Raw genomic sequence first — 11762 nt, 5'->3', positions numbered from 1 at the left:
TGGCCGGGAGCGGCCACTGCAGTCCAGTCTGGGTGACAGAGTGAGACTCCAACTCAAAAAGAAAGAAAAAAACAAACAAGCAAACAAATTAAAAATTATCCAGGTGTGGTGGCACACACTTGTAGTCCTAGCTACTCAGGAGGCTGAGGCAGGAGGGTTACCTGAGCCCAGGCTGCAGTGAGCCATGATTGTGCCACTGTACTCCAGCCTGGGCAACAGAGTGAGACCCAGACTCAAAAAAAAAAAAAGAAAAAAAAAGAAGAGGGAGAGAGTCTGTCCACCTTCCTCCCCATCTCCCTCCCCACCATCGCCCCCCTCCCTCTTCTCTCCCTCCTCTACCCTGTCCTCTCTCTTGGATCCAGAATTTCCCAGGTGCAGCTGGCAGATGCTGGGGTCTTCACCTGTGTGGCTGCAAGCCCCGCTGGCGTGGCAGACAGGAACTTCACCCTGCAGGTGCACGGTACGGAGCAGGGGGTGAGCAAAGGGGGCCTTGGCCTTGGCAAGCGAGAGTCCAGGCCCTTGGCCCCTCTGCTAGCTGATGGAAACATCTTTGGTTCACTGGGGTGTGCATTCATTCATCTCTCAACTGTGTCTGGTGTGCTGGGGGCCACAGGACACATGGGGAACAGAGTGGCCCCTGGCCGCCCTCAAGAGGCCCGTGGGGAAACAGCTCTGTAAGGGACAATCATGATTCCAGGCAACTAGTGACACCAGGGGACCGACAGGATGCTGTGGGAGCACAGAGGAGGGTACCTCAACTGGCTTGGGGGATCAGGGGAGGCTTCCCCGAGGAGGTGAGGTCTACACTGGGTACCAGCGATGAGAAGGACTTGTCTAGGTCAAAGGCATTCCGGCCAATAGGAACAACTCATGCCAAGGTCCTGGGGCCGCTTGTCATGGAACTAAGGGACTCCCGCCCGGCCTGTTGCCCTCCACAGTGCCGCCCATCCTAGAGCCAGTGGAGTTCCAAAATGACGTGGTGGCGGTCCGCAGCTCGTCGGTGGTCCTCCCGTGCGAGGCCCGGGGCATCCCCCAGCCCCTTGTGTCCTGGATGAAGAACGGGGAGCCCCTGTCGTCTCAGGGCCTCAAGCAAGGTCCCAGCCTGCAGCTGGAGACGGTGGGAGCTGGGGATGCGGGAACCTACTCCTGCCTGGCCGTGAGCGAAGCGGGCGAGGCCAGGAGGCATTTCCAGCTGACCGTCATGGGTGGGTCCTCCGGTGGCTTCTCTGGCTGGGGGAGGCAGTGAGGGAGGCTGGTTCCCAGCTGCGAGCGGGCCTCAGAGACCAGGCTTGGTTACGGATGGGGCACCTCACTGGTCTGACCTGTGGGGAGAGGGTGGCCGAGATGTCTGATCCTCTTGGGGCTGTGTCCCTCTGTCTTGTCCACCCAACCTTGGTGGCAGAAGTAAGAAGGGCTGCCAAAATCTGGGGGCAGAGCCCTGAGACTCAGTACCACATCAGCAAGTGTCAGAGTGGCAAAATGGGTGTCGGTTGTGTGTCCCCCTCCATTCCTCATCCTCGCTGGCTTTAAAGCACAAATGAGCCGGGTGTGGTGGCTCATGGCTGGAATCCCAACACCTTGGGAGGCCAAAGCGGGAGGATCTCTCGAGCCCAGGCGTTCAGGACCAGCCTGGGTTACATAGTGAGACACTGTCTCTGCAAAGAAATTTTAAAAATTAGCTGGGTGTGGTGGCACACACCTGTAATTCCAGCTATTGGGGAGTTTGATGCAGGAGGATTGCTTGAACCCAGGAGTTGGAGGCCGCAATGTGCTCTGACCGTGTCACGGCACTCCAGCCTGGGCACTCCAGCCTGAGGTTTCCAGGCCCTTCCGACCCCACCCCTTCTCTGCTTCTGGCCCCATCTGCTGCCCGCATCTGGATGGTGCGGTGGGGGAACAGGAGAAACCCCAACCCACAGTGCCCCGGGCCAGGGTGGACCCACCGCGGGGTGTCTTGCAGACCCCCCCCACATCGAGGATGGGGGCCAGCCTGCGGAGCTGTTGCTGACCCCTGGAACCGTCATGGAGCTCCTCTGTGATGCCCGGGGCACCCCCCAGCCCAACGTCACCTGGCATAAGGACGGGCGGGCCCTGACCTGGCCAGAGGACAGCAGCAGAGCCGGGCGGGTGCTCCGGGTGGAGGGCATTCAGGTGCTGGTGCCCGGCGCAGGGCTGGGGAGGTGAGGCTGGGGGTGGGGGGAGAGCTGCAGCTTCCCCAGACCAGCGGGCAGTGGGCAAGTCTTGGCTGAGCTCCTCCTCGGGGGGTCAGGGCCCAGGCGGGTACCAAAGCCGGGACACTCCCCATCCAGGCCAGAGAAGCAGTCAAGGGGGACTTCCAGGAAGAGGTAGGCCTTGCACCAGCCCCAAAGCAAGAGTGAGATGGAGGGAGAGACTTCCAGAGAGGGGTGTGGCTTGGCTGGGAAGGCAGACTGCAGACTTCGAGGCCTGAGTTTGAATCCTGGGTCCCCGGTTGCGTAGGAAGGAAAATAGGATGGGAGGTGGACAGGCTGGGGCCAGGGGCAGCGGCTCACTCGGCTCCGTCCCCAGGTGGGCGATGCCGGGCTGTACACCTGCCTGGCCGAGAGCCCCGCGGGGGAAGTTGAGAAGAGCTTCCGGGTCAGGGTTCAAGGTAGGAGGCGTGGGGGGCAGGGTGGAAGGCAGGGTGGGGCCTGCAGCGGGGGTAGGTCCCCTGGGTCCCCCCTCATATCCTCTTATACCCCCACCTCCTCAGCCCCTCCGAATGTGGTTGGGCCCCGAGGCCCCCGCTCCGTGGTCGGCCTGGCCCCGGGGCAGCTGGTCCTGGAGTGCTCAGTGGAGGCGGAACCAGCGCCCGAGATCGAGTGGCACCGAGACGGCGTCCTGCTGCAGGTGGGCGCCAGCAGGGGACCCCGGGACGCTGCCTTCTGTCTCTCACAGGCCCCAGACCCTGAGCAGGCCAGATCCCGGGTACCAAGGGCTGCTCTGAGCAGCACTTTGGGACATCCCCTACCGCTGTGGTTATTGGCATTCCCATTTTACAGATGGGGACACTGAGGCAAGGCTCTGGGCACACAGGGTTTCTGAAGCACATGCCCATGTTCTTGCCACGGTTCCTTCAGAGTGACTGTCTGTCCTGGGGCCAGTGACCGAGCCTCTCTGTGCTCATCCCTGAAACGGGACCAGCTTGCTGCTGTGGACTCAAGGGCTGTAGATTTGGCTCTTGGGACCGAGTGCCCATTTCCTCCTGGAGGAGCGTTTGTCTCCTCAGTGGGTCCTCAGCACTGAGGACACTGAGGCCAGCCTCGAATGGAGGCCACCGTCTAGCCTTCTGGGTTCCTTGGTGCCCGGGGGCTGATGGGCATCTCTCCCCCTGTGGGCTCTGCTGGCGGACGCCCACACCCAGTTCCCCAAGCAGGGCAGGTTCCTCCAGCTGCAGGCCCTGAGCACGGCGGACAGCGGCGACTACAGCTGCACGGCCCGCAACGCCGCAGGCAGCACCAGCGTGGCCTTCCGCGTGGACATCCACAGTGAGTGTGGAGCGCCCACCCCCCCACCCGTGCAGAGCCACAGGCTCCCAGCCCCACTCCCTCTGTGTCCCTCCCCAGCGGTGCCCACCATCCGACCAGGACCGGCCGTGGTGAACGCCTCGATCAACCAGACGGCCCTGCTGCCCTGCCAGGCCGATGGCGCACCCCCACCCTTTGTGAGCTGGCGGAAGGACGGAGCCCCCCTGGATCCCGGGAGCCCCAGGTGGGAGCTGGGAGGAGGGGAGGGTCTCGGGTGCCTCTGTGGGTCGTGAGCAGAAACCCACTTGGGTGGTTGGAGCCGAAAAGCGACGTTATCATCAGGACATGGGTGGCTCTCAGAACACAAGGATGGGCCAGCCACTTGCTGAGGGCTCTTGCAAATCTCTTCTTCTGTGTGTGGGTTTCATGTCTCTCTTTTCTTTCTCTCTCTTTCACGTTCTGTGAACATAGCAAAATGTCCTCCCAACACCCCCACAGCCCCCAAGATTGCAGCTCTTCAGCTCATATCATCTGTGGAGCCTAGCAAGCTATCTGGGAACCCAATTCCAAATTCCCAGGGCAGAGAATGCCACTGGCCCAGCCTGAGTGACTTGCACATGCCCAGGCCAATCAGCTGTGGCTGGGGGCGGGATTGCACAGTATGGACACGGCCCTTGGGAAGGGCATTTCTCAGACCCAGAGGCCACCCTCAGAAGGAGTTGGGGGGCCACTGCCTGCTGCCTTTCAGGAGAGGCTAGGCCCAAGCAGGAGCATGGAAGGCCCAAAGCAGACCCTTTCTGGATCTTTCTAATGCTGGCTTGGGATATAGGGAGCTGCCCGTGGCTGTGAGCTTGACCTTGGAGATTGAGGACTCTGACTCTAGAGTTAGCATTCTTTTGCTGGGAGAATGGGGGACAGAGGAAGGCTTGCTGGAGACAGCCCCTCTCGGGCCCCACTTGCTGGAGACAGCTCTTCTAGGGCCCCTCTGGCCTGCCAGTCTCCATGGCAACCCCTCCCTCCTTCCAGGTTGGAAGTGCTGCCCGAGGGTTCCCTGAGGATCCAGCCAGTCCTGGCCCAGGACGCCGGCCACTACCTCTGCCTGGCATCCAACTCCGCCGGCTCTGATCGGCAGGGCCGTGACCTCCAGGTCTTTGGTAGGTGGACCAGAGAAGGCGTGTTCCCCACTTTCAGCATCCAGTCCCTGCCAGGGTCCAGTCCTGCCTAGTATCTGGGTCATCCCAGCTGTCAGAAACCAAGAGCAGTGGTCTTCAAATGTGTTTATGAAGCCCATCAATAAAAGTTTTGGGTCAGGCATGGTAGCTCATGCCTGTCATCCTAGCACTTTGGGAGGCTGAAGCAGGAGGATCGCTTGAGCCTAGGAGTTCAAGTCCAGCCTGGGCAACAGAGCAAGACCTCAACTCTACAAAAAGAATTTAAAAATTTGCCAAGTGTGGTGGCACGCACCTGTAGTCCCAGCTACTTGGGAGGCTGAGTCAGGAGGATCACCTGAGCCCAGAAGGTTAAGGCTGCAGTGAGCTACGATTGTGCCACTGCACTCCAGCCTGGGTGACAGAGAGAGCCTGTATCAAAACAAAGCAAAATCACTCGAGTCAGAGGCTAGAATCTCCCCCCACTCTAATGGGAGGCCACACTGGTAGGCACTAGCCTCAGTGGAGGCTAATGGGCCAAGGAGAGGTGGGGAAGGGGTGCCAGGTCAGGGATGAGCTCCAGGAGGCTGTGGGAACCTCTGCCTTGGGCGTGTCCCAGGCCCTCTTTCTCTGCACCTTTCGGGATGGGTTGGAGGTGGTGGCCCTGGCTTGGCCTCTGGGCACAGCCTCAGAGCTCCCAGCCACGCCCCCTCCTGCCCCTGTCTCCTGACCACTGCCCCCTCCCCAGAGCCTCCAGCCATCGCCCCGGGCCCCTCCAACCTGACCCTGACCGCCCACACCACGGCCTCGCTGTCCTGCGAGGCCAGCGGCTCCCCCAAGCCCCTGGCAGTCTGGTGGAAGGACGGACAGAAGCTGGACTTCCGCCTGCAGCAGGGCGCCTACCGGTAATCAGCTGGCCCTCGAGGTGGCTTCCTGAGACACTCGGGGTCGGGGGGCAGGCCAGGCTCACTGAGGGGGCGGAGTGAACTTGGGTCTCAACCTTGGGGTCTGGGGAGGAGGTGGGGGTGAGGGCATGGGGGAAACACAACCAAACAGAGAATCCATTTGACTTCTGTGTCCATCACAGTCACTACTTGTCTACAAACAAAACGTAGAACTGGGCACAGTGGCTCATACCTGTAATCCCAGCACTTTGGGAGGTTGAGGCAGAGGATTGCTTGAGGCCAGGAGTTCGAAATCAGTCTGGGCAACCAAGTGAGGCCTCGTCTCTATAAAAAAAATTTTAAAAATTAGCCGGGCAGGGCTCAGTGGCTCAGCCTGTAATCCCGCGCCTTTGGGAGGCTGAGGTAGTGGATTGCCTGAGTCCGTGGGTTCGAGACCCGCCTGGGCAGCGAGACGCATCTCTACAATAAATCAAAAAATCAGCCGGGCGTGGTAGCGCACGCCTGTAATTCCGGCTACTCGGAAGGCTGAGGTGGAAGGATTGCCGGAGCCCAGCAGGTGAGGCTGTGGTGGCCGGGAGCAGCCACGGCACTCCAGTCTGGGCGACCGAGTGAGATTCCAACTCAAAAAAAAAAATTAGCCGGGCACGGTTGTTCACACCTGTAGTCTCAACTACTCAGGAGATTGAGGGAGGAGGATTGCCTGAGCCCAAGAGGTCAAGGTTGCAGTGAGCCATGATCGTGCCACTGCACTCCAGCCTGAGTGACAGAGTGAGACTTTGGCCCAAAAATAAAATAAAATAAATAAAATGCAAACAGATCGTGGAGGCCTGAGCTCGTGCCACTGCGTCTGGGCACGTGACCACTCGGGGAGCCTCAGTCTCTCCGTTTCTCAAAGGCAGCTGATCATTAAATGACCACTGGGAACTTGAAGGAGTCCAGTCAGCAGTGAGTTCCCCGAATCTTGGTTGTGTTGGGTACCGGGCCGCCATGGAGCTGATGTCAGAACAGACGCTCAGTGAGCTGGAGATTTCTAACTGGGAACTTGACTGTGCTTGCTGTTATACAAATGATCATAGATGGTGATTGCGGCAAACACTCAGGGTCATAGAGAAACAGGGATGGCTGGGCGTGGTGGCTCATATCTGTAATCCCAGCACTTTGGGAGGCTGAGGCAAGAGGATTGCCTGAGCCCGCAGGTTTGAGACCAGCCTGGGCAACTTGGTGAGACCTCCTTTCTATAGTAAATCAAAAAATTAGCTGAGTGTGGGGGCATGCGCCTATAGTTCCAGCTACTCAGAAGGCTGAGGTTGGAGGATCGCCTGAGCCCAGGAGGTCGAGGGTGCCGTGAGCCATGATTGTGCCACTGCACTCCAGCCTGGGTGACGGGGAGAGACCCTGACTCCAAAAAAAGAAAGAAGGAAAGAAACACAAGGAGGAAAACGCAATTCACCCACAAACCCAACAGCCAGGCCTTTGAGGGTAGAACTTCTAGAAGACACGCCTGGTGTCAGGGCTGGGGCCCAGATACAGGGAGGGGAAATGGCTGTGAGACCCCCAGGTCAAGGCTGCCCCAGTAGGAAGGCCCTGGCTGGCTCGGGTCAGCACGGCCGGTCACCAGCCGTCTGTCTGTCCGTCCCAGGCTCCTGCCTTCCAATGCCCTGCTGCTCACGGCCCCCGGCCCCCAGGACTCCGCCCAGTTTGAGTGTGTGGCGAGCAACGAGGTGGGTGAGGCCCGCAAGCTCTATCAGGTGACTGTTCTAGGTGAGTCGGGGCAGGAGGTGAGGAGGCTCTGGGTGGGGGCAGCGCCTTCCTGTTCTCGGGGGCTCTCCTGCCTGCAGGGAATTGGCTGACTCCTTCCAGCCTTCCTTCGTTGCATAGAACCTCCTCCAGGAAGCCCGCTTGAATCCTGCCTACCCTCACTAACATAACCCCAGCTCCAACGCAGCTCCTGGAACAAGGGAGCTCATAGGAAAGGCCTCTCCCCAGCCCAGAATGATCTAAACCCAAATTTGGCATCATCACCCAGTTCAAAGGCGCTCCCTCATGGCTGCCCACTGCCCTCGGGAGAGAAGACAAGATTTCACCTGGGCCTGCAAGGTCCTATGGTCTGGCCCAGCCAACCCCTCCGCCCCTCCTCAGCTCACCCCAGGCCTGCCTCGCGCTGGGGTCCGGTGGTGTGGCTCAGCTTTTTGTTCCTTGCCTGAGGGCCTATGCACATGCTGTTCCTTCTGCCAGGCACTTCCCTTCACACAGGCAACACCCGCTTTTCCTTCAGATTTCAGGTTAAACACTGCTTTCCTCAGAGGTCTTCTCTGGCCTCCCCCACTCTGAGTAGGATAATTCCCTCAAAGCCCCTTCTCTCATGGAATTGCACTCTGTGACGTTACGGGACAGTCATCTCTATAGAAAGCTGTCCATGGCCGGGTGTGGTGGCTCACGCCTGTAATCCCAGCACTTTGGGAGACCGAGGCAGGAAGATCACTTGAGCCCAGGAGTTTGCGACCAGCCTGGGGAACATAGCAAGACCTCATCTCTATAAAAAAAATAAAAAATAAATTATTCAAGTGTGGTGGCGTGCACCTGTAGTCCTAGCTACTCAGGAGGCTGTGGTGGGAGGATTGCCTGAGCCCAGGAGACGGGGACTGTGGTGAGCGGCAGTTGTGCCACTGCATTCCAGCCTGGGCGACAGAGTGAGACCCTGACTCAAAGAGAGAGAGAGTTGAGAGAGAGAGAGGAAGGGAGGGAGGGAGGAAACTGTCCGTGACTGTCTCTGTGCCCAACCTGTTTGCTGAGTGGGCGGATGCAGCTTCTCCTCTGCTGCTTCCCTCCCTGGCCCTTGAGTCCTAGCCCCCCCCCCACCAAGGCCATGAGTTCCCCGGGCGCCCCAGCAGGGCCCCTCAAGCCTTGTCCTGGCTTTCAGTGCCCCCCACCATCGCCGACGACCAGACCGACTTCACGGCGACCAGGATGGCGCCCGTGGTGCTCACGTGCCACAGCACAGGCGTGCCAGCCCCGGCCGTGTCCTGGAGCAAGGCGGGTGCCCAGCTGGGGCTGCGGGGGAGCGGCTACCGAGTCTCACCTTCCGGTAGGTTCGGGGAAGCCCCGGGCGCTCCACTGGGGACCTCGGAGGGTGGGCGAAGACAAGGGGGACGGTTCTGGCCTGGTTCTGCCGTTCCCACGCTGTGTGACCTGGGAGAACGCCCTCTCCCTCTCTGAGCCTCAGGGTGCTCTGTGCAGTGCAGGGTTGAGATCCATCAGTGGTTCCCTGAGGCTTGCTGGCAACTCAGTACTGTTTCATGGCAAGATGCGAAAAGTAATCGCTCCTGGGGAGTTTCCAGAAGCCTCGTTAAAGTCTTGTCCTGGCCGGGCGCAGTGGCTCACACCTGTAATCTCAGGACGATTGCCTGAGCCCACAGGCTTGAGACCAACTTGGGCAACTTGGCGAGGCCTCATCTCTACAATAAATCAAAAATTAGCCAGATGTGGTGGTACACAGCTGTAGTTCCAGCCCCTTGGAAGGCTGAGGCGAAGGATCGCCTGAACCCAGCAGAGGCTGGGGGGCCGTGAGTGTGCCACTGCACTCCGGTCTCGGCGATGGAGTGAGACTCTGACTCAAAAAAAAGAAAAGAAAAAAGGCTTGTCCTTTGTTCTCAAATTGTGCTCTTAATCTTTTGGTGTTGAAAGTTTCTTTCTTTGATGAAATTCGGGTAACAGTAGATGGTGATTTTTTAAACAACTTCGTTGTCAGAGTAAAAAAGCCTGGGTGTAGTGACTCATGCCTGTAACCCCAGCACTTTGGAAGGATGAGGCGGGAGGATTGCTTGAGGCCAGGAGTTCTAAACCATCCTGGGCAACATAGCGACACCTCATCTCTGCAAAGAAATCAAAAATGAGCTGGGTGTGGTGGCACATGCCTGTAGTCCCAGCTATTCAGGAGACTGAGGTGAGAGGATCGCCTGAGCCCAGGAGGTTAAGGCTGTGGTGAGCCACGAAGGTGCCACTGCACTCCAGCCTGGGCAACAGAGTGAGACCCTGACTCAAATAAACAAACAAATAAGTAAGTAAATAAATAGATAAAAATTTGAAAACAATTTGGGGAGTCTTGAAATTAAATTTATTTGTTCATTGGTTACTTAGTGAAATCCTAAGGTCTAGGAACCACCGGCCAGATCTGTGCTTTTCAGACTCTTCTTCCTAATACGTACTTACGGCAAAACCCAACAAGTAAACCAAGCCCAGGGGGCCACGCAGGACAATTTAGAAGACCACCAAGGTGCAGCCTGCAGTCCGGAAAGGCTAAAATGGTGCTTATTGAATCAGCAAGGCTAAGGCTAGGTGGGCAAAGGGATGACAGAGGAGTTAGAAATCCTGGCAGACCTCCTAAAGGAGGTGAGTGTTTAGTGGAGCAGGATGAGAACAGCAAAGTATGGAATCGTGGGCTGAGATTCTAGGCAGAACAGTGACAGATTCTGGAACTTCACAGCCAGCTGGGTCTGGAGACCATCTTGTCTGACTCTTTGTCGGGCCCATGGGGAAACTGAAACCCAGCGAGTGAAAGGAACTCGCCCATGATTATGCTTCGGGCAGGGAGCAGAGGCAGTCCTAGAACCCAGGCTCCCACGCCGTCTGACCCTCTCATGCCATGTACAAATGGGCAGGCGAGGCAGGTTGAGTGGCGCACACCGACATCGGGGTGGGGGATGCCACACCGGGTATGCCACGCCCATCCCCGGGCCCTCTGTCCCTGACCCCTTCACCCCTCACGCCCTCCATGACTGCTTGGCCCACAGGCGCCCTGGAGATCGGGCACGCCCTGCCCATCCACACCGGCCGCTACACCTGCACGGCCCGCAACTCCGCCGGCGTGGCCCACAAGCATGTGTTCCTCACCGTGCAAGGTAAGCGTCGGTGGCCCTGAGGTGGGGGAGCAGGTGGGGGCTGGAGGCAGGTGGGGCTCGGTGTCGAACTGAGGCCCAGGTCCCGGGTGCCTGACTTGCCTCCAGTGGGATCCTTTGGGAGCGAGAAGCTGTCCCCATATAAGGTTTCCATGACTCCCTGTTCCCTCTGTTTTATTTATTTTATTTTATTTTTTGAGTCAGGGTCTCACTCTGTTGTCCACGCTGGAGCGCAGTGGCACAGTCACAGCTCACCACAGCCTCCACCTCCTGGGCTCAGGCGAGCCTCCCTCTTCAGCCTCCCGGGCAGCTGGGACTGCAGGCGTGTGCTGCCACGCCTGTCGGATTTTTAAAAATTTTGTGGTAGAGATGAAGTCTTGCTATGCTGCCCCGGCTATTCTCGAACTGCTGGGCTCAAGCAATCCTCCCGCCTTGGCCTCCCAAAGGGCTGGGATTACAGGCTTGAGTCACCGCACCTGGCCTTCCTGTTCCCTTTAGAGGTCTCTCTTCCTGGTGCTCAGAGGTCCCCTGGTTGGAGGAGCTGGTGTTGAAGGCATCCCCGGGGCCTCTGCACCCCTGTCCTTGCAGCCTCCCCCGTGGTGAAGCCTCTGCCCAGCGTGGTTTGGGCGGTGGTGGAGGAGGAGGTGTTGCTGCCCTGCGAGGCCTCAGGCATCCCCCGGCCGGCCATCACCTGGCAGAAGGAAGGGCTCAGCATCCCTGCAGGTGAGTCTCCCTGCCAGCCAGCCTGGGGGGAGGAATGGCGTGGGGCCTGGGGCCCCCCCTTCCTGCCCCAGGGGACTCTGCAGACCTGCGCCTGGTCCCAGAAGGCCCCTGGCCTGCCAGACGCCCTCCCCGCGCCCCCCTTCTGCCGTCACCATCACCGAGGCTTGAGATTCTCTCTGAGCTCTCACTTGGTGGCTGAGTACAGGGTCAGGGGAGCAGGAGGCGACTGGGGTGGGCACCAGGCCAGGCTTCCGGGCTCCTCCGATCACTTGGTCACTCTGTAGCCCCAGCAAGTCATCCGCTGCCTGTCAGATCAGCCAAGCTGCCCCCTCCCCTCCTCGGGCTCTCCGTCCCCCCCACTCTGGTTTCCTTCCCCGATATCCAGGCACCGGTGCCCGGGTTCTACCCAGCGGGGAGCTGCACATCGCCCACACCCGCCCTGAGGATGCCGGAAACTATTTCTGCATCGCCCAGAACAGCGCGGGCAGCGCCATGGGGAAAACGCGGCTGGTGGTGCAAGGTGGGCCTGGGGACCCCGGGGCCTTCCAGGCTTCTTCAACCTTCCCCCTCCCTGACCGGCAGGGCCCATCCCTGCATCCCTTCCTC

The 11762-nt window shown here is 59.3% G+C and overlaps 1 protein-coding gene across 1 annotated transcript in view; it reads left to right on the top strand.

The window, feature by feature from the left end:
- HMCN2 (hemicentin 2) overlaps positions 1 to 11762 on the top strand; it is a 141516-nt gene that overhangs the window by 101866 nt on the left and 27888 nt on the right. The window contains exons 63-76 of the mRNA XM_021713744.1: positions 363 to 460; positions 939 to 1205; positions 1961 to 2151; positions 2548 to 2629; positions 2732 to 2867; positions 3364 to 3506; positions 3585 to 3729; positions 4512 to 4639; positions 5382 to 5538; positions 7178 to 7299; positions 8459 to 8623; positions 10329 to 10436; positions 11022 to 11156; positions 11542 to 11676. Coding sequence (XP_021569419.1) covers positions 363 to 460; positions 939 to 1205; positions 1961 to 2151; positions 2548 to 2629; positions 2732 to 2867; positions 3364 to 3506; positions 3585 to 3729; positions 4512 to 4639; positions 5382 to 5538; positions 7178 to 7299; positions 8459 to 8623; positions 10329 to 10436; positions 11022 to 11156; positions 11542 to 11676 — 2012 coding nt within the window. The remainder of the gene's footprint in view (positions 1 to 362; positions 461 to 938; positions 1206 to 1960; positions 2152 to 2547; positions 2630 to 2731; positions 2868 to 3363; positions 3507 to 3584; positions 3730 to 4511; positions 4640 to 5381; positions 5539 to 7177; positions 7300 to 8458; positions 8624 to 10328; positions 10437 to 11021; positions 11157 to 11541; positions 11677 to 11762) is intronic.

The sequence above is a fragment of the Carlito syrichta genome, unplaced genomic scaffold, assembly GCF_000164805.1.
Source record: "Carlito syrichta isolate Samal-C Ts95f unplaced genomic scaffold, Tarsius_syrichta-2.0.1 Scaffold304709, whole genome shotgun sequence".
Taxonomy (NCBI): domain Eukaryota; kingdom Metazoa; phylum Chordata; class Mammalia; order Primates; family Tarsiidae; genus Carlito; species Carlito syrichta.
The sequence above is the reverse complement of the archived record's forward strand: the minus strand, read 5'-3'. Positions and strand labels throughout refer to the sequence as shown.